Raw genomic sequence first — 23,065 nt, 5'->3', positions numbered from 1 at the left:
GGTCAAGATCCTGCAAGAGGATAAGTTTCAGAGTGTCAGCTAGGAATGGTCTTTGCATGGTCATAACAGGCAGGAGAAACTACCGTCTGCTGAAGTCCAAGGAAGAGATTTAGAAGTTCACTGCTGTGGAGATTTTCTTGGGCAACAGTCACAACAAGTGATTTTTTTTTTATTAATAGTTGTTCAAAACATTACATAGCTCTTACATATCATATTTCATACATTTGATTCAAGTGGATTATGAACTTCCATTTTTACCCTGTATACAGATTGCAGAATCACACTGGTTACACATCCACTTTTTTACATACTGCCAAACTAGTGTATGTTGTATTCTGCTGCCTTTCCTATCCTCTACTATCCCCCCTCCCCTCCCCTCCCATCTTCTCTCTCTACCCCATCTACTGTAATTCATTTCTCTCTCTTGTTTTTTTTCCCTTTCCCCTCACTGATTCTTGAAGTCACAGTGTGGCTGTGTCTAGTGTGAGGAAGTCAGAGTGTGGCTGGGTCTAGACTTGGGGTGCCCCTCCTTTTATGGGTCTCAAGCAAAGGTATAGCTTCATTTGGTGGTCTAAAATGTTCAATGGGCTCATGGGCCTGGTTTTTCCAGTATGAGTGTGATACACCCATGCATTCATGTGCTTCTGACTAATTCAATAAGTCACAGGTGGTCACTTTTGTTACCACAATTAATTTATTTAACAGTTTGTGCCTTATCATTGTACTAAGCAGATGGTAGTTGTTTACTTGTCAAAATTAAGTATAGAGTCATTCCACCACAGCAGTGAACTTCCAAATCTCTTCCTTGGACTTCAGCAGAGGGTAGTTTCTCCTGTCTGTTACAACCATACAAAGACCACTCCACCTCAGCACTTAAAACTCAAAATGGCTTATGGTAAAACTACTGCTTTATAAAATGGAGTAACATAGATTTAGGCACAGTCTGAGAACTACTGGTCTATACATGGTGGAGTAACTCAGCAGGATAGCCTGCTCTCCACAAGGGGTATGGCCATTGACTAAATTCTGTTCACTTTAGCCTGGGCCACCACTTCCATGCCTGGCCCATTCAAACCTCTCTCATGCGCCTCAGTGCTCTCTCCCTGCCCCATATGAAGGTTCAGTGCACTGGACCAGGCAGGGAGTCTGAGGTCCTGCAGGCTAGCAAGTCACAAGATGAAGCCTAGGTTGCCAAGAAGAGGAAAGCCATGCCACCAATCAGGACTATCAATAAGGGAGCAGCCGATTGCTTTAAGCCACTGTTATTTGGGTATTTCATGTTTGATCTTGTATTAGTTGCTACATGAATGAATTAATGAAACAGCTAATATTTTATCTTTCATGTAATAATCACTCTCTAAACAAAGTACTTAAGAAATGCTATTTGTAACATAGGCAGAAAACGGATGGCAAATAAAGCCTGAGGATAGGAACAAGAACTGATTGCACATGGCAAGAAAACCAAACACTCCAGTTCAAAAATATATTAGTTACCAAGGCAAGTGGGCTGACCCTCATGTGTACGGACAGATATTAAAGCCTTGGTTTCACCCGCTAAGCAGAGATGCCCTGTTTGTAATAGTATTCTGCATATATATGATCATTACGGAAGCTGACTCAGGTAGCTCCCACTTCCATGATAAGCTTTTGACACAGATCTCTAGAGGAGGCATGTAATCTCCCTCTAGCATCCAACATGCTAGAGGACTACAACTTAACTGTCTCTAGGTTACTTTTACTGTTATTGGATATAACTCAAATATTCAGGAACTTGACATCCATCATTCAAAATTGCAATTTAAGAGCAAGTTCTTTCAGTTGACCATGATAAATTAAATAAGAACATCTGGAAAACTATTTTAGAGCTTGGGCTCAAAAAAAAAGAAGAATTTTTTTTGTCTTTAGGTTATAAAATTTGACAGAGACAATATTAAATGGAATATCTGGCTGAGTGCAGTGGCACATGCCTGTAATCCCAGTGATTTGGAAGGTTGAGGCAAGAGGATCACAAGTTCAAAGCCAGCTTGGCAACTTGGCAAGATCCTAAGCAACTTAGTGTGACTCTGTCTCAAAATAAAATATAAGGAGTCTGGTGATATAGCTCAGTTGGTAGAGTGTCTGCCTTGCATGCACAAGACCCTGAGTTCAATCCCCAGCAGCACAAAAAATAAATAAATAAAATAAAATATAAAAAGGGCTGGGGATATGGCTCAGTGGTTGAGTGCTCCTGAGTTCAAGCCCAAGTATAAACAAATGGGATATCAGTTTTAAAAAGGCTTTTTAAATTATAAAGAATAAGTAACACTAATAGAAAATTTAGAAAAATAACTCATAATCTAAATAGGCAGAATTTTAATTTCTGCATATTCCCATGTAATCATTTTCACGGGTATGTACATTTTGTATAGTAGCAATTATAGAATATACACAAATCTGTGTACCACTTCTTTTAACTTTGTAACAAAATATTTTGATTTTGCTAATTCTGATTATCATATTATTATTTTAACATTATAATATATTACAATTTAATATTTTCAAATATTTTGCCTAATTTAAGAATAGTTATTGTTTCAATTGAATTTTATTATAAATAATGTAACAAGAATTGTTTTGTTTTTTAAATCCCCCTATACCTTTAGGAATTATTAGGTTGAAATGTGAGATTATTCTTATGGTTCGTTACATAATGGTAGTTTACTTCCAAACATGTTATAGCATTATAAACAGCTTCATTTAAAATAGATATAAACTAGAATTTCAGGGTGCCAATCTCCAATTTGACAGACAACTATATAATCCAATGGAATGTCAGCCATATTTCCAGCATATTACCAATGAAGAGTCCATTATCTTGCTTTCTCTTAGTAGATCTGGCCTCCAGTTATGCAGAACCCTTTACACCTTCCTTCCTCAAAATTCGTTGTAGCAATCAGATAAGACAAAATATGGAGGAAAGAATCTGCTATTAAGCCTACCTGTTGGCCAGTCACTTGAAATGTCTCCTCTGCATGTATACAGGTTATTTCAAGAGGTTCTGTCCCAGATACATGTCTCAATAATCGACAGGTCTACAAGAAAACAAGTCTATAGTTCAACTTCCATACTCACATCCTTCACAATTATACTTCATAATTATTACTTCATAATTATAAAGAAAATTAAATTTTACAAATAAAATTTATTAAAATCTATAAGAATACATTTGCATATTACCAAAATTATTAAAAAGCTATATTGTTCACCAACAGACTCTCTAGGGTCAAAGTGGGAACAAATAAAAGCATAGCATATTATCTCTACTTCCAATCTGATCAGGACTTTAACCAAAAACTGTACTCAACATTTTCTCCTGTTTAGCTGTTGTATCATAAACTACAATTTCTTTAGCAAGCAAACCTATTACTCACCTCAACAAGCTGTTCTTTCTGTTCAGAGAGTTTACAGGCATATTCAGCCAAAGCTTCTAAATTTCCTTCTACTCCAGTAAGTTTTAATGCTTTTAAAACCACGTGGTCAGCATGGTATTTTAACAGATCTGCTGCCAGCTGCATTGCTGTACTGTGAAGCTGCAGATGTTGGGTGTGAAGGGCAATGAAGGAAAGAAAAAAAAATACATTTTGTCACCGATCACCTGACAAGCACTTAGAACTACAGAACAAAAGCCTCAAAGCAGTCCCATTTGATGGGCTGAGGTAACAGAAGTTGTGGAGCCCTGGAGAGTGTAGTCCCTCCCAAGGACCAGGTGAGGTCTTTTCCTCTTGCATCTCCTGGGGCTGGTGATACTGCTGTCTGGGGAAGGTGACCTGGCCATCCAGTGCAGAGCAGCCAGGGCTCTTTTCATCCTATAATCAATCAACTCTTTCCCACACAGCTTCTCTCTTGGTCAACAGTGTTTTTGCTACTCTTAGAGTTAGTGAGGAATTCACAGTATTGAAAGTATTATATTCAGAGTGCTAAGAGGAAAAATCCCATGGCAGTTCATGATCACTAAGAAGTCTTTTAGCACACTTTTGAAGAAGTGTCAATGTGAGATTCAATTAAATATTTAATGAAATGTCATTAAATACCCATATTGTGGCAGGCACTGCCCTAGAGGCTAGACATGCATGACAAGTAGGACCCAGTCCCTGCTCTCAGTGGTGTACAGTCAATGATGGTTGCTATCCAGAACTTTATTCTCTTCTCTAATAATAAAGTGGATCCTGATGGAAATAACAGATACAAAGGTATCCCAAACCCTAAAGCAATGATTGACTTTGTGGGGGAATGGATTTTAAGCATGGCTCACTATATGAATATTTCTGAACACTATTAACTCTAAAAATGTTTTCTTCTTATCTTACCTCTTTTTTAAAATAATGTAACAGGTGATTTGTTGTCCTGAAAGAGATTATTTTTCATAAAAACATCATTCTAAGGAAAATTCAACTTGAATTAAGCCTATTTAAATGAAGCAATTTCTTTTTTCCTGGAAATAATCCAATGTTAATTCAAATTACAGGACTTTCTACAAAATTAACAATAGGACTGTCTGCATTCAGCAACCAAGTGAGAATAATAATAGCCAGAAACAAAGACATTAAGATCTGTTTTCCTTTAAAAACTAAAGCCATGTAAGAATTGTATAAGGTTTTGTTTAACCAGCAGGGCTTCAGAGAAGCCTTTATTTTTCTGACTATGAAACAGGTCCATAGAGATTGAGTTACTTGCCACGGTCACATAACTCTTACAAATGGTTCTGGGAACAAGCCATTAACAACCATAGGGAAGAAAAAGAAAAAGAGACAAACATGCTCTGTGCCATGTCCTGAAAGCAGCTTTATATACTTCAGCTCCCTTAATCCTTATAGGTTGATGTGGTTATGTCCATCTAAGAGCTAAGAAAATGAAACCTATGAAAAGTCCCTCAGTCTATCACCAAAGGATTTCACGCTGCATTGAGAGTACAGGATTTCAACAACAGTTTAGCTAAAATTGAATAGGATGAAATAGTATGGATAGGCTTTGTTTTAAGGCATAGAAAACCATGACCTTCTTCTAAGTTCAATGGGGGGTTTGAATGGAGGTTTCAACAGAGGTGTCAGAACCAAGTTGAGATGTGAAACAGATCATCATGCACATAATTTACAAAAGAAACATCCAAAACCCAATTTAAGCCTTTGACTCACTTCAAAAAACATAAAAGAATTATGAAAACAGAGATAAGGGAGAAATTTTTATGAGGAGGATCTCTCTGAAGAGCTTAAGTGCTTATTATGAGGCCCTCTTCAAGCACCCTTCAGAGTAGAGAGAGTAATAAGACTTGGCAGTTATAGTGTTGAGGAGAACCTCTGAGGGACACACACAAGCATCCATGAGACAGAGTCTGCTTCAAGGGTCTACTAAGGCCAAAGCCATCTTACAGGGGAACTAGTCCTTAAGAACTTTCCACCCCATCTTTCTCTTTTCTCTCCCTGTGCCACAACCTGCAAAAATCAGTAACAGCAGCTACACTGTGGAGGATGAGGGGAGTGGAAAACAGAAGAGAACACATCTCTCCCAAAAGCTCTGCCAGGGGCTGGGAGCAGCAGAGAAGTCCTACCACTGAATGAAGAATGGAGTGAACCTTCTGATTTCTGAACTGAGATTGTGCTTTAACACTGAAAGTAAGGATCAGCACACATTTTCTATAAATGGGCAGATAGTAACTATTTTAGGATTTACAGGCCACACAGGCTTCATTTCACTCTCCACTGTGCTATTACAGAAAGAAAACAGTAGATAGCCTGCACACAAAGTGGGCAGAATTTTGTCCCAAAACACTACTTAGGAAAACAGACAATCCAGAGGTAGTTTGCGAACAAACCCCTGTCTTAAAGTAACCACAGAACTTCCAATTACCTGAGTGATCCAATAAGTCATGAGATGACCAAGTTTTTATTTAAGAACAGGGAAATCTCTAGTGAGGTTAATTTAAATATATCCAACTTAAAGGTACAGTTTTATGAGTTTTTTTATTTTTAAATTTTTTTTCGTTGTTATGGACCTTTATTTTATTCGTATGTAGTGCTAAGAATCAAACCCAGCCCCACATATGCTAGGCAAGCACTCTACCACTGAGCCACAACTCCAACCCAGTTTTATAAGTTTTGCAAACCCATAAGCCATATAACCCTACTATAACCAATATTATATTATTAGTTTATTACTCTATAGAGGCTTCCTATGCCCCTTTGTAGTAAATATCCCCCAGTTTCTTTTCTTTTCTTTTTTGTTTTGTTTTTGCTGTATGTTGTAGTAGTACTGGGAATTGAACACAGGGGCCCTTAGCCAATGAGCTACATCCCCTAGCCTTTATGTATTTTGACTTTTTTTTTTTTTTTTTACTTTGAGATGGGGTCTACTAAGTTGCCAAAGCTGATCTTGAACTTGAGATCCTCCTGCCTCACCTCCCAAATCACTGGGATTAGTCTTGCACCATTGCATCAGTTAACATCCCTCAATTTCTGACTTCAGGCAGCCACTAATCTGATTTCTGTCATTAAAAAATAGTTTTTCCTTGTCTAGAACTTTTTTTCACAATGTAAACACACACACACACACACACACACACACACACACACACACACATTTTGTGCCTGGGTGTTTTAGTGATTCATCCAGATTGCTACATACTATTCCTTTAAGTTGCCAAGTACTACTTGGTAGAGTTACAGAAAAAGTCATTTATCAATTCCCTTGTTGTGGAAATTTAGGTTGCTTCCAGTTTGGGGCCATTAAAAATGAAGTTGCTGTGAGTATTCATGTATAAGCTTCGAGAATGATAACACAAATAAATGGTGGCTTCAAATTATGTCAAAGGGAAAAATTTTATCCATTTTCTAGTCACACATTAATACACATGGATTTCATTCATACTGAAAATTAAAAGAGGCTAAATTTCAAACCATACTTACTTCTTTCTTAAGTTCATTGAGACTGTGACCGATTTTCAAAACAGTGAGTTCCAATTCTTCAGCAATACTTTTTGTTTTGATGCTTTGCTAAAATTTTAAGAAGTACATATATATAATGTTATGTCATCTTTTAAATCTAGTATTCAAATTTCATTTAAATTGTAAATTATAATAATTTATATCTTTTGATATAATAAAGTATATTGTTAAAACGTACCTGCTTATGGTTAAAGTGGAAAATAAAATTTTAGTTATTTTTCCATACTAATTATAAACACGTGAATTTTTAAAAACTCATTTTCTTTAATAAACTCATGTCTAAACTAATCTCTTTCATTTTCTATCTGGAACGTTCATCCCCTTCACTCTTAACCTAGTTAAAAATCAAAGTACTATAAGACCTTACATAAATGTCACTTTCTCTAAAAGCCTTCTCAGGTTATTTCCCAATCTAGATATGAACCTCTTTCAAACGCACTCTAAATTTTTCTCTAAGAAATCATTCCAGTTCACAATTATATATTTCATTTTTAATTTATATTTGTTTGTTTAAAGGCTCTCTTCACTATTAGGCTTATGAAAGTTCCACAAAGACTAAGATCACCACCGAATCCATAGTACCTGGCACAGTACATGGCAGGTCTGAGGTGTTCAATTCCTTAAATAAGTAAATCAAAGTCAAATGTCAGTGCTTTCATGAAGTCTTCTTGATTCCTCTTGCTAAGCACAAACTTATCCTATTGCAAACCCTCTCAACACATGTTCTTACAAAAATTTTTTTTGGGGGTATCTTATTCTTCTTTAAGTTTCTGGTGCCTGGCATATAAAAGGCACTCAGTAAGAACTGCTTAAAAAAAAAATAGTATATCTGGTGCAGAATTGGAGCTCTGAGTACTTGTGAAATATGTGAAGGGTGTTAATTGCAGATGTAAGAATTGGTAGAATCAGGTTTCTAACAGAGCATTTCAACACAAGAAGCTCTTTATAATGTTTAATTTAAAATTTAACAGTAATCTACAGTGTTAAATGTCACATAGATAATTCAAACTAAATACAAAATATTGCTTGAGTCTTTTATACCACTCTACGGTAAGATTCCTCCTTAATGAGCATTTGCTCTTTTGTGATACCAATAAAATATCTGAGAAATCTGTAATTCATATCTACTCTTCATTAATAAATCAATTCAGTTACCATAAAGAAGATGGCTGCTTCGTTTTTCATGATCTCAACCATATTCACCTTCCTTCATCTTTATAGCCAAAGCTTTTGTTTGTGACTCTGGATTAGTTCTATTTCTGCTGTGTGTTATATGTCATGTGAAATACTTTTCTGACATAGCCTAGGTCTAAGAAAAAACGTATAAATGGTGCCAACGACATGCCTCAGACCTGTCCCTCCATTTTGCAATCCACTGCTAAGAAAGATGGAGAACACACTTGCTGTTCTCTTTACCAGTCCTGCCCAAAGAGCCGCCCATATTTTAAGCACACTAATAACCTATTTGAGGTCCACTAAACAGCTGCCAATGGATTTAGACCAGGAATCTGTCCAAGAATGAAAGATTTTTACTTGCTAGAGGGATCTACCCTTGTCTTCATTGCATCTAAACCTCAGCAAATGTCCTATAGCACTGTGTCTATCAATCAGCTGTCCTCAGAGTTAAGAACTGTACACATCTGCATGGCTCCAGCAGTAAGAGTCAGATACCAAGAACCTCTAGGTAGGAATCTATCCCTCTGTGCTTCACTCTGAAGAAGGGAAGAAATTTTGTAGAGGTGAGTTTGGTGGAAGAGTGGAAACAACAGGGCAAACTAAACATGGTGACAGTAGCAGAGTCCGGACTGGCCTGGAAAATGTCACATACTGTGAATGCTGGATGGGAAAGATGTTTTGGCCAACTAGGAGGGAGAAAAGAGATGCGACATCCTCATTTCATGTTGACCAAATTCATCTTCCTGGTGATTATGTCAGCCTCCACATGTCTCAAAACATTACTGAAAAGCTACTATATAAGATTTACTTTGATGGAAAAAAGTTCTTACAGCTTGAATCCACACAGAAATGAACTGCTGCAGTTCCATTCTCGCCTGAGTTGACAGTTCCAAGATGCGTTCCCTATGCTCATGGCTGGTGTAAGCAGAATCCGTGAAATCCTCTGTGCGCTCCAAGATGACTTCCAATGTTGCAGAAAGGTTCTCTTTGGACTGAAAATAAGGGTTCTCCCGTACAGCTTCAATATTCATCTGAGAATAAAAAAGAATATACATTCCTGTGAATCAATATTCCCACCTGATAAAAATGGGCTAAACACTATCAATTTCTTTCCCAGCTGAGAGGAAATATAGCCTACAATGATAACTATACTTTTCACTACCCCAGGAGAACACATAGTTCAAGAGTCATCAGGGACATGTATAGCCTCATTCCTAAAGTTGTTAATATAATGACATTCCCAGGAGATCAGTGACTGCTAAGACAAAAAGAGCAGCATCACATAGCAACTGGCAGGAAAAAAATTAAACAGCCTCCACTTTAAAGTCCTGTCACAAATATTTCAAGTTAATCCTACGTAAGACCCATTTTAACATGAACCATGAAAATACGAAAGTTTGGGAAAATCAAGAGATTATACGGGAGTACCAAATTCAGTAAATCATTCCATCCTAGGTATACAGGATTTTTTCTTTTAAGCTAAGAAAGAACATGGATTATAGTGAGGTATGGAATCAATCGTGAGCTTCTGAATTTAAGAACTTAACTAATTAAAACTTAACTAATTTACATCTGAGAAAATGCCTAAGCAAAGTTCTGTAAGATATGTTACACCCAAACATGAATATGTACTGAGCCCGGGGGATAGGTGTGGAGGGTGAGAGAGACTGGGAAAAACATCAATTTTCCTTTATTAATTCATAAAAAAAACTTTCCTAGTCATCTAATTGGTCTCCCTACATTTTGTTTTATGTCTCAAATAGACCTCAATGATTCAGATAACCTCAATCAGAGGGGCTACATAATCTTTCCAAAACATAAGCCCTCTTCTATTGCCATATAACCTATAACTAGCTCTTTCCCATCTACAAAATCAAGCCCAGACGTCTATGATATAGCAATCCTCTGTGGTCTTGTCTTTATAAACCTCTCTTAACAGTCTCTCATCTCCCAAACCCCCCAAAAACTTCAGTCATCCTATGTCCGGAGTTGCCTGACTGTATGAACACAGGCTCATTTGTGCAATCTTTCTCTCTCTCAGCTTTTGAAGACACACTATGCCACTTTAACTTTTAGTCCATACGAAAGTTTGAAATATGAAATATGTCACAGAGACAACTTGAGGGGGCCACCAGGAAAAAAGGAGTGTGATGATGATGAACATGCTGATAAGGATGGCTTACATTTGCTATGCACTTTAAAGTCCTGTCACAAATATTGCAAGTTAACCCTACCTATGACCCATTTTAACATGAACCATGAATATACAAAAGTTTGGGAAAATCAAGAGGTTATATGGGAGTACCAAAATTCAGTAAATCACTCATTCTTAGGTTTACAAGATTTTTTTCTTTTAAGCTAAGAAAGAACATGGATTATAGTGAGGTATAGAATCAACTGTGAGCATCAGATTTTAAGAACTTAACTAAAACATAAAAAATAGTCATGTTGATCTCACATCGTTTATAATAAGGTTTTTACTTTCCTTTTCAAGAGAACATGTATGTTTTTAGACAGCAACTTAGTAGAGTTTGGTAGAACTTTTTGAAGGCTAGTGATTTATGTTTCCATAAGATTTGTCCATTTATACATAATACCAAATACAGAAAAGTACCCAATTTCCCTGTACAGATTATATTCTCCTTCAGAAAAAAAAAATGCCAAAAGGAAGCCACTGACAATGAGCCTCTGCCCTCTGAAGTGCCTCATCCTGAAAGGGTCAGCAGCAAGGGCAGTCAGCAGCAGAGGCAGGCAAGCACTGTTCCGGCTTACTCTAAAACCAGAAACGAAGAAGCAAGGCTTAGATCTGCTTCTAAGCCCACTTGTTTCCCTAGTTAGCCTTCGATGCTTGGCAACAGATCTCCTCCCTCGGCACTTGTAAGAAGAAGGAATCAGAAAACTAATCTCTCAGATTTGGCAACAACATTTCTAACTGGTCCTTGCAGCTGCTGTCCCCTCAGGAAGAGATGCAGGAGTAGGACTGGCATCAGAGAAAGAAAGAAACCTAGAGGTGTAAGCTGAAAGGTCAAATTTGAGAACTAGAGTATCCTGGGATCTACAGAAGGTCCCACTTCCCTTCTTTACCATTCATTAGCTTTCTTCCTAAAAAAGGGGGTGGGGACATAAATACATCCACCCAAAAAAGGCAGTGGGGGATTAAATACAATATTTATAAAGAACATGGCCTCTGCTGGGCATGGTGGTTCATGCCAATAATCCCAGCAGCTAGGGAAATTGAGGCAGGAGGATCATGAGTTCAAAGCCAGCCATAACAACTTAGTGAGGCCCTAAGCAACTCAGCGAGATCCTGTCTCTAAGTATAAAAAAAGGGTTGGGGATGTGGCTCAGTGGTTAAGCATCCCTGGGTTCAATCCTAAGTAACAAATAAATAAATAAATAAATAAAATATTCTGCTACTTTCTCTACTTCATACAATTTTAAGTATAGTAAGCTAGAAAGAACACCATTCCTGTCTCAGCCCTGTTTATGAGGGGTGGGGTAACTCTCAGCATGTTGGAAAACTTCTCAGGGCCTTGGTTTTTGCATCTGCTAAATGAGAGCACTGTACTAGATGTGTTCCTGGGGCCCTCCTGGCTCAGATACTCCCCATACCCAGAGAACACCTTTATCTTTCAGACTTTCCACAAGAAGTCAGACTGCCTGGAACCACACTTCCTAGCTTCAAATCCCAACTCTAGTACTTTCTAGCTAGTTAGTTAATCTCATCTGTGTCTAAGTATCCTCAGCCATACAATGGGGACAATGACAACAGTTCCTGTAATGCATATAAGTTCACACATTTAAAGCACTCAGACCAGGACTGGCACAGAGTAAGAACTCAATAACTTTTAGTATTATTGCTTATTTTAAATTTTAATTGTTAATACTATTATAATATTACAGTCTCAAATATTAGCCTTATGGCACAAGGAAGAGCAGAGATCCTAGCAGAAATGATTTGCTGACTGTTATCACCATGGATGGTATGGAATTGCTCAAAAAAGGGGGGAAAGATCATTCTTCTAAATAGGAGGCTATGACTAAACCATACAGCTCAACAGGGCCAGAGCAGCTACTATAAGCAAAGACCATTATCTTTTGTAAATAAAATACTAAGCCAAATGTTACTGAATATAGGTTTGTATATAGTAATGCTGCTATAAAGAAATAAATTTGCTTTTGTGAAGCATCACTGTAAATCATTTTTTTAAAATTTTTTTTTAATATTTATTTTTTAGTTTTCAGCCGACACAACATCTTTGTTTGTATGTGGTGCTGAGGATAGAACCCGGGCCGCACGCATGCCAGGCAAGCGTGCTACCGCTTGAGCTACATCCCCAGCCCATCACTGTAAATCTTTACACAAAAATATGGTACCTTACATAACAATACTTCCTTAAAATGAAAGAAAAAAATATATACTTTCTTTATTCTTACCTTGAATTTTTTAATTCCAGTAAAAATACTGATAAATGAAATATCAGACTCTCCATTTGGTTTACAGTCAGTCACAATTTCAACGACCTTATCCAATGCCACTTTCATTCGGTCAAACACTCCTTCTTTGTTTTTATGAGCTGATTCGCAGTTGGGATGCCTGAGACATGTCTTCAAATAATAGAAAATCTTAATATGTGACTCATTCATGACCCACAAAATCTTACAGAGAACATGTCATGCTAATAAAAATGGTTCTTTACCCAAGTCTCCTGGGTCCCTGGCTCCCCCAGCTGCCTCTCCTCACTAGAGTGGAAGCAGGATGAGTAAAAAGCGATAGCAAGGTTAAGTGAAAAACGCAGAGTGCAAAACTGTATCTGTACACTTCAACAATAAGCTTGCCTGAAATTCTTTTGGGGGAAATAAAACTATTTCTGCATTATGATTAAAACCATTTTTTAAATGTTGCCTTACACATGCAAGAACTAAAAAAGAATGAAGAAAAATAAACAAGATGATACATGACTACAGCTACAACATGGACTTTCAAAAAATGATGTATGTGAAAAACTACTCAAGGGCCTAAATATGAATGGAGCTGTCTGGATGGGCTTCATTAAGTCTCTGTTTTTGTGGCCTCACTGATCCCAGCATAGAGTAAGTACTCTAGCAGAGAGGTGGTGCTAAAAAAAAACTGCTAATGAGACACTTGCTAGTTCATTCTTGAATTGTACCAATTTGCGGGCCAACTGCTATTTGGAAATACAAGCTCCTGATTGTTAATTTTGTAAAAAGGAGATAAAGGAATTAGAGGTATGAATTTACAGAATAAACAAACTAAGGGCCGATTCATATTGCACTGTTACTTGACCAATCCTAACTTGCCCAGCGTTTTTCTAGAGCATATGGGCTGGCTCTCTGCAGGAGCAAGCATGTCTGGCAGCCCTTGACTCACAGCACCCTCTCCACCTAGTTGCTCCTCCAAGGCTGACACGCAGATTAATCACTGTTTGGAGCTGGAGCAGAAAGTCAGCATTCTTGCAAATAACTGAGATTTGACTATTCAAGGCCTAGTTTCTAAGTCACCACTTTAATCTTTATAAAGGCATGAAATAGATAAATTAGATGTACTTAATGGGTTTTCTGACTACAATTTATAACAGAGTAAAACAAAAACCTTCTTACCTTTGAAGCTGTGAGAAGCATCATTGTACACTTTTCAAGAACTGCCCTAGCTGCTGCCATTTTTGCCTTTTTCTTTTCATCTTTCAAATCCTAAAGATGAAATAATATCACTGAACCGTTTAAGATCATATAAACAAACCAATTTCTGAAAAGTCATTTATTCAACATTACTTAAAAATTCAGTAACATTGTGTGGGGGGGGGGCGGGGGAAGAAACAAAGAAAGAAAAAGAAAAAAAACTCAGGACAAAGTTTTATGAACTGTTACGGTCTCCTTCTAAACACAGTAGTCCCCACACCCATATCCACAGTTCCATTCTCCAAGGTTTTAGTTAACAGTTGTCAATTTTTGTTTTACCGTCTCTTCCCATTCTCACTAAAATGTAAGCTCCAAAAATAATAATAAATAATGAAGAGAACGTGGATAAAAAAGAACACACTTACACTGTTGGTGGGACTGTAAATTGGTACAACCACTATAGAAATCAGTATGGAGATTCCTCAAAAGACCAGGTATGGAACTACCATATGACTCCTTGATACTTATCCTGAAGAATTAAAGTCACCACACTATAGCAATACAGGCGGAGCCATGTTTATAGCAAGCACAATTCACAATAGTTAAACTATGGAACCAACCTAGGTGTCCATCAACAGATGAATGGATAAAGAAAAGGTGGTAGGTGTTTACACACACACACACATTATAAAGTTTTATTCAGCCAAAAGAAAAAGGAGGGGCTGGGGATATGGCTTGAGTGAGGCACTAGGTTCGATCCTCAGCCCACATAAAAATAAAATAAAGATATTGAACCCACCTAAAACTAAAAAATAAATTTAAAATAAACTAAAAAAATAGAAAAATGAAATTATGTTGTCTATAAGAAAATAGATGGAACTTGAGACAATTATGTTAAGCAAAATAAGATAAACTCAGAAGGTCAAGGGTCGTATGTTTTCTCTCACAGATGGAAACTAGAGAGGAAAAAGGAAAAAAAAAAGTTGGGGGAGGGGTGATTTCATGAACATCAAAGGGCAATCCATGGGGAAGGGAGGAAAGAAGAAAAAGGAGAAATATTGGGGAATGATATTGGCCAAATTATATTGTTATAGTATGTGTAATGTATAAATATGGAATGACAAATCCCATCATTATGTTCAACAATAAAAAATATGGGGGAAAATAATTGACTTTAATAAACTAATTTTTTGTAAAAAAAATAAAATAAAATAAAATCTAAGCTCTGTGAGGGAAGAGGGTTTTTTTTAATCTCTTTTATTTACTATTGTATCCCCAATACCTAAGCTAAAACCTGATTCAGAGTAAGCAGCTAATGAATACCTGCTAAGTGAATTGAATGAATGAATCTGACCAACATCTATTTTCAACATATTCTAACTATACTAAGGGAGAAAGCATTTTTACCCTGGACATATTCCATGAAAGTGATCCAGAGATAACACTTATCAATCACAAAGATGCCAAAATTTCTGCTAGTAAGTTTTAGGGGTCCCGCATCTGAAGAGTTAAATTTTAAAACAGATACTTCAGTTAAAGCCCTCGACCCTTTTAAAACATTGGATCATATTCTTAATAGTCTTAGAAAAAAATATACATTCTCCATACCAAATTTCTAATTACAAATTAAAATAATGGTTAGTTTTCCATATACCTCCAGATGCCAAAGAGGATCCAGCAGAAAGCATAACTGAAGAGAGGTGGCTTTGAAACTTAAAAATCACACCATGCTTGCATCGAGAAAATGTTACATAATATATAATTATCATAACAATACTCATGCTAATAATTTTATAGGGGAAGAGGAAGATGAAGAAGATGGAGAGAGAGAAAAAGAAATAAAAGCAAAAAATGTTTTATAAAAACAGAGACAGAGGAACAGAAAATGAAGCAGTAAGGTACCTATATAGAGAGCTTGATTAGAGCCTAACACCACTGTCCAGCCTGCTCTTTCCAAGCCACTACTCTGCGGCAACCAGGAAAGTTCACATCCAAAACTAAGGAAGTGACCTATGTGGCCATTCCGAGAAGCATCTCAAGAATCTGCTGACAGATGCACAAATTCCCCAACAAGGAAAAGCCAGTCCCAAATATAATATGGGTTTCCACATCCCCAAATTTAGGAGATTATGGTCTGAATTGGGAAACAAATCCATGAAAAACAGATATTATGTTGTAGTTTGAGAATAGCAGGCTTTAAAATCAGATTTAACTGAGTTCATCTGTCAGCAGAGTGACCTTGAGAAAGCATTATCATCTCAGGTTCAGTCCCCTCCTGTGTAAGACAATAATAGCAATACCTACCTCATAAGAATGTCTTGAGAATTAAATGAGTTCATGTGTATTAAGGACCAAGCATATAACAGAGCCAGTGCAAATAAATAATGGGTTATTACCATTAACCTAATGTGCTAAGAAAAACAGAAATACATAAGAAAATACTCTAAGAATATGAATGATGGCTCCGTTTGTTTATCTGAGCCCTGGTAGAGGAGTCATTAGAAAGCTTCACAAAAGAGAAAGTACTCGAGTTGGGCCTTGCAGGCACGTATGAGTGTTCCTAGTGAGAATATATTTAATGGTTACATGTGTCCAATAATGATATGCTGGCCAACTAACTACACCCTGGCTCATTTATGAGGTGTTTTTAAGACCAAGGTTATAGATTAATAAGCAAGGGATTTCGAAGACCACACCTTATCCAAACCAAAAATTATGCCTTTATCTAAAGATTCTGAAGTGTAGTAGATACCTACATTTTGTCTGTCTCCAGTTAAATGTGCAAACTCCACCATTTCATTTCCAAACTGACTGAATATCTGGACAAACTCTTGAAAGCTATTAACTTTCTCTAGTCTTTCCATAGTTGCGAGAACCTGCAAAACAGAATATTTTATTATTAGATAATAGATATAAAAGAGACTGAGACTGTCAAGGCTGAGGAGAGTGAAGAAAAAAGGAAGATTCTAAATTCTAGAGGGACGCTGAGGAGGAGGAACCAGAAAAGAATACAGGAAAGAAAGTGCTCAGAGAAGCTGGTTCAAAGGTCATGATCTCTTAGGGAATGGCGTGGTTTGAGGATGAGGAGACTTGGGCTTACTTGAAAATTAAAAGGAAAAAATTTCTAGATGACTAGATTTACAGAGGAAAGATCATTTATGTAGCCAATAGCAAAGGCGAGAATGGGGTGGACTGTGGTCGCTGCTACAGCCTGGATGTGGTTTCAGTGTGTCCTGAGCTGGAAGGACAATTTCTAGAGTGTCAATGTAAGAGGTGGTGGAACCTTTAAAAGGTGGGCCTACTGGAAGGTGGTTACTGGGGATACTTCCCGGGGAAGGGATAAATTCATTCCTCACAAGATGCCTTGCCTTGAGAGCGGGTTGTTTTGAAGACAAGACAGGGCCCCTCCGTGGTCTCTGGCTTCCTGTCTTGCCATGTGATTCTTCTGCACATTCTTCCACCATTGTAATGCCAGCCACCAGGAAGCTCTCACCAAAGGCTGAACAAATGGGTCTGCCTGATTGTGTAACTTCAGCTCCAAAACTGAGCTAAGTAAACCTCTTCTCTTTATAAAGTACCAAGCCTCAGATATTTTATTATAGTGGCAGAAAATGGACTAATACAGTAATCAAATCTGAGAACTAAGAATGTAGTGAAGATAAAAGACAACACAGAAGCTGTATGGTTCACTGAACCAGAACTGGAGGAATCCCAATCATGTCAGTAAAATGGAAGGAAGGTCATCGGCAGAATGAGGAATAGAAAAGGAAGTTCAGGATTTATGAGCAGGAAAAAAGTTTAGATTAGTCAAGAATTATCAATGTTAAATAAATTCATTGCCTAGAACCTTCAGAGATCAGGAGTGAATATAGACATGTGAATCTATAGCAGAGCCACAGATAATGTATTTTCTTGATGTAAGAAATGATGTAAATAGATGTGAAACATATTTTCAAATATATTTCTTTAAAATAACAGCACTGAGTTAGCTTTAGTCAGACCTAGAGAGGTTAAGAAAACACAGATATCCTGTGTTTACTTATTTTTAATGAGAATATGATGGATATTTGTCATGTTAAGTTGCCCTAGCAGCTCAGGAAGCACAGGAAACTAATAGAGATAAGGAAGATTTCCACACCAAGCAGAGCCTCCATCTTTCAAAGAGAAGACAGTTGATTCTGTTCCTCTAGCACTGCTTGATCCACCTCTCCAATTTCTTATTCTCTTTAAAGTTATACTTTCTAATTTACTCAATACTCATCAGGTGGTTTTGTCTTCAGACTGTACTGGGACAGTCTCTTCCCTGGCTGACTGCCCTCCTTCTTGGCTAGGGAACCATCCAGGGAAAGAAATTATCATACATGCCCCAGGTTCCTAGATGACCAAGAAGTATAACCATCAACTAAGACACTGGAAGAGTTTTGTAATTATTCAGGAATGTTTAGGGATGCTACACACAGAAAATTTTATTACTGTGGATGATTATAGTCTCGGATGATTAAGCTTATAAATTGTTACATTCTGACTTAGAAAAAACATACTAAAGAATTCGCATTTTTACCAACTAGGTTTCTACTACATTTTGCCAGTAATCCTTAGCAAGCAGACAATGATTTTCAGAGAAGAAACTATATTTGCATTCAAAAGTTTAGGCCTTGTCCACACATTACTTAGAAATGACAGACAAGGACAGAAGAAACAGGGCTGGGGTTGTGGCTCAGTGGTCGAGCACTTGCCTAGCATTCATGAGGCAGTGGTTCGAACCCCAGCACCACATAAAAATAAACAAATAAAATAAAGGTATTGTGTCCATCTACAACTAAAAAAAAAAATTTATTTAAAAAAAAGGACAGAAGAAACACTACTCTTAAACTGTACACAATTAGTACTATTAATGATTATAATAGAAAAGTACTGCCAAATTATATGCAATTAACCCAGAGAAACACTTTTAAACAAAAGTATTGCAATATCAGAAAAGCAAGTACCTTATTTCTCGATGCTATTATCTGTTTGATAACTACTCGGTCTGCCAGCAGCAACACTTTTGTTACAGAAGAGAGAAGTAATCTTGCTGCCTTTATAACTCCTGTTTTGTCTGTAAAAATCATGATCTGGCCTTCAGATTCTGGATGATTCAAGGTGGTCACATCTGTAAGCGCTGCAATTGTTTCTCCTAAGAAAAGTGGGGGAGGAGTTACATTGGGAACGAGACACTTAAGTAAAAATCCAAACTGTTTTCTGATCTTGGATATCACGCATGACAGAGGAAAAGTTGATTCTGCAGCATTAGTTCAAGAACAAGAAATGGTTTCTCTTGATGATTGGAGAAATTATCAAATGAAGCTTTCTAATAACAAAATAACAGCACACTCTTTAGAACTGTGACAAACTTAACTGACAAACTTTTGCTTCCACCCCATTTACAAAACAGAATTTTTGTTTCTAGTAGTATGGCCAACTCTACAATCTAACAGCCTCCTTCTCTGCAAGACAGTAAAATAAGTCATACGAGACAAAAACCAAAGAACCTAAATCCAGAATAGAAAGCAGAAGCTTGGCCTGAAGTTGCTTAGGTTTGTACAGTCATCCAAGGAGAGCAGAATGACAAGGCTTTGGGCCCCAAGGGTTGATATCGTCAATGAGAAGTGAAGACTGTCTGCTCATCAGCCTGGACTTGGGGTGAGGAAAGCAAATAAAGAAAAAACCTCCCCCTCCGCTCTCCCCATAAGACTTCAAATCCTGGGCTGACCCTCTCTCTCAGGCTTTCAGGTGGAGTTCACACTTCCTGTGGTGCCCAGTGCACATCACTCTACCAAACAGATAAACTTCCAACCCTCTAGAAAAATTCTCTTATAGGCCAGGCAAAGTGACATAATCCTAATAAACAAAATAACAACAATAATTTTGGGAAGCAGGAGGATCCCAAGTTTGAGGCCAGCCTTAGTAACTTAGCGAGGCTTAGTAACTTAGTAACTTAGCAAAGCACCCCTGGATTCAATCCCCAGTACCAAGAAAAAAAGAAAAATTGTATTCATTGGTATCATCAAATAGTTTGGTTTCTATTTACTTAGTGACACAAGGATTGAAGCCAGGGGTGTTCTACCACTGAGCTACCTCCCAGCTCCCACACCATTCATTTTGGTTCTTTCTTTTTTGCTTTCGGCTTTTTGTTTTTCTGAGACAGGATCTCATTAAATTGCCCAACATGGCCTTGAACTTGCAACCCTCCTACCTCAGCCTTAATCCTCATGCCTCACTCCCAAGTCACTGGAATGACAGTCATAAACCACTATGCTTAGCTCTGTTTCATTTCTATAAAGCAATATTCATCAAAAACAACACAAATGTTTGTTCTCCTCAAAGACAAAACCTAGAGTAACCTCCAAAACTTCTTGCTATTAAAGTCAACAAGATTTTTAAAATAACGAATTATCATCTTGTAGTCTTCAAGATAATTTTTAAGTTCTAAATAAACCTGTGTATCTAGTGATCGACTTTCATAAACGCTCTCCTGTCAATTTTACTCCATACATGCAGTAATGTCTCAGCCAATAGGCTAAGGATCTTGCAAAAGTACTAGATAGAACCTTAAAGGACAGATCACAAGCATAAAACAAAGTCAGTATTTAGAAAGGCATATCTGGTGGGAGCACATAAAATGGACTGGAAGTGAGAGACTTAACACTAGACTACCACAGTAATCATGGTGGTAAGGACTTTTGAAATGACAGCCACAGGAACAGAAAGAAGATGGTTTGAGAGAGACTGAGAAAAGAAAATAAAAAATTAGTACCTGGCCAGTGATAAAAAAAGAAAGGAATAGTGAAAAATGGCTTCAAGGTTGTGAACCTTAGTCACTTAAAGAAAATCAAAAGGGCATGAAAAGGAGATGATAAATTTAGTTTCAGAAAACAGGAGTTTTAAATGATACAGGAATACACAAAACATAAGCCCCCAAATGCAGACTAGTCAGCTGATTTGAAAGTGACAGTATAATTGCAATAGCTGAAGCTTTACCAACAGATAAAGCCTATGGTAGCCAGTCTCCAACATGGCCCCCAAGGATCCCCAACTACTAGTATTTACATCCTCATGTAGCTCCCTCTCTCATCCAAGCAGGGCTGGTGTAAAAGAAATGATGGTCACTTCTGATGTTAGGCTATTAAAAAATTAGAGACAATAATCTTGTTCTCTCTCTGAGGAAAGCCAGCTGTCGTATCATAAGCAGCCCTCACCACAGCAACACCTGCACAGTGAGAAACAGGCAGCAAATGCAGCCAATCCATGATCTAGTCAAGGAGCCTGGAAGCAGATCTTGCAGTCTCATGCAACTGTCCCAAATGACAACTTGATTGCAACCTGGTAAGACCAGTGACCCAAAACCCCTGCCCCACCAGAAATCCTGGATTCCTGACTCTCAGAAATTGAGGGAGAGCCAGGCTTTGTGGTGCACGCCTGTAATCCCAGCAGCTCAAGAGGCTGAAGGGGGATCATGAGCTCAAAGTCAGTCTCAGCAACTAAGCAAGGCCCCAAGCAACTCAGCAGGACTGTCTCTAAATAAAATATTAAAAAGGGCTAGGCCATTTGACCCAGCTATTCCCCTTCTCGGTCTATTCCCTAAAGACTTAACAAGAGCATGCTACAGGGACACTGCTACGTCGATGTTCATAGCAGCACAATTCACGACAGCAAGATTGTGGAACCAACCTAGAAGCCCTTCAATAGATGAATGGATTAAAAAAATGTGGCATTTATACACAATGGAGTATTACTCTGCAATAAGAAATGACAAAATCATAGAATTTGGAGGGAAATGGATGGCATTAGAGCAGATTATGCTAAGCGAAGCTAGCCAATCCTTAAAAAACAAATGCCAAATGTCTTCTTTGATATAAGGGGAGTAACCAAGGACAGGGTAGAGACGAAGAGCTTGAGAAGAAGATTAACATTAAACAGGGATGATAGGCGGGAGGGAAAGGGAGAGAGAAGGGAAATTGCATGGAATTGGAAGGTGAGCCTCAGGGTTATACACAAATACATATAAGAGGAAAGGAGGGGTAGGAGAAAAATTATATAAGTGGAAGAAACGATTTATAGTAGAGGGGGTGGAGAGAGAGAAGGGGAGGGGAGGGGAGGGGAGGGGAGGGGGGATAGTGGAGAATGGGATAGACAGCAGAATACATCAGTCACTAGAAAGGCAATTTGTAAATCAATGGAAATGTAACTGATGTGACACAGCAATCTGTATACGGGGTAAAAATGGGAGTTCATAACCCACTTGAATCAATCTGTGAAATATGGTATATTAAGAACTATGTAATGTTTTGAACAACCAACAATAAAATTTAAAAAAAAAAAAAAAAAAAGGGCTAGGGATGTGGCTCAGTGATTGAGTACCCCTGGGAGGAGAAGAAGGAGGAGGAGGAGGAAAAAGAAGAAGAAAGAAGAAGAAACTGACAGAGATGATACTATTTGCAACTTTATGTTGCTACCTTTGAGCTAATTTGTTTTACAGCAATACAAAGTTTTTATTAAACAGTTTTTATGGCAAAATAAACAAAGCACTTAGAATCAAACCCAAATGAACACAGAAAGGGACAGGAAGAGAAGTATCAGTTTGTATACTACCAGCAATAGCTGAAAAAATAAAAACATTTCCTCTGTTTCTCTGGAAAAAATTTATCCTGTTAATGTCAATCACCAAAGATATCACGTAAGCTTACACATATGTATTATTTTAACCCTTCCTTTTTTCTGACTGAACTCCAGGTGTTTAACTCGTAAATACATGAGATAGTAACATTTGATCAACTCCCAACATAGTCAAATACTTCCTTAATGTTGTTCAGAGTAGCCTATTCAGAAATTAGTTCTCTGAAAAAGCACAAAGCTTTCTTACAGCTTCATGGTTGTGGTTTCTTTTACTATGCAACCAGTATTCTGTCTTAAAGTGAAAATCCAAAGCCACTCAAACATTTAAATTAATTGATCCTCCATATAAAATATAAACCTTGCCCGGTAGCCAAGGAAAAAGTAAAAATACAATGCAAGAGTTCAACACAGTGAAAGGATAAAACTAATTATAATGACACTAATATTTATTGAACATTACTATGTGTCAAATGCATATATGCACTACAGTAAGATAACTCTATAAACAATAATAGCACTATTTTAATTTTTTTTCCAGTATTGGGGATTGATAGCAGATTCTTATACATTCTAGGCAAGTGTTTTACCACTGAGCTACATCCTTTGTCTTTATTTTA

General features: G+C 37.4%; 1 protein-coding gene across 2 annotated transcripts in view; it reads right to left on the bottom strand.

Moving 5' to 3' along the window:
• The window catches only part of CTNNAL1 (catenin alpha like 1), a 62,582-nt gene that overhangs the window by 20,687 nt on the left and 18,830 nt on the right, over nt 1–23,065 (bottom strand). The window contains exons 3-10 of one of the 2 annotated variants that reach the window (XM_081281993.1): nt 18,782–18,969; nt 16,550–16,669; nt 13,776–13,865; nt 12,591–12,761; nt 8,984–9,184; nt 6,939–7,025; nt 3,411–3,569; nt 2,979–3,071 (exon numbers count right to left, since the gene is read on the bottom strand). In XM_081281993.1, coding sequence (XP_081138119.1) covers nt 2,979–3,071; nt 3,411–3,569; nt 6,939–7,025; nt 8,984–9,184; nt 12,591–12,761; nt 13,776–13,865; nt 16,550–16,669; nt 18,782–18,969 — 1,109 coding nt within the window. The remainder of the gene's footprint in view (nt 1–2,978; nt 3,072–3,410; nt 3,570–6,938; nt 7,026–8,983; nt 9,185–12,590; nt 12,762–13,775; nt 13,866–16,549; nt 16,670–18,781; nt 18,970–23,065) is intronic. The other variant, XM_081281994.1, reaches the window with a different exon arrangement.

The sequence above is a fragment of the Spermophilus citellus genome (genome assembly GCF_964194105.1).
Source record: "Spermophilus citellus genome assembly, chromosome: 2".
In the NCBI taxonomy this organism is placed as follows: domain Eukaryota; kingdom Metazoa; phylum Chordata; class Mammalia; order Rodentia; family Sciuridae; genus Spermophilus; species Spermophilus citellus.
Note: the sequence above shows the minus strand (reverse complement) of the source record. Positions and strands in the feature narration are given on the sequence as shown.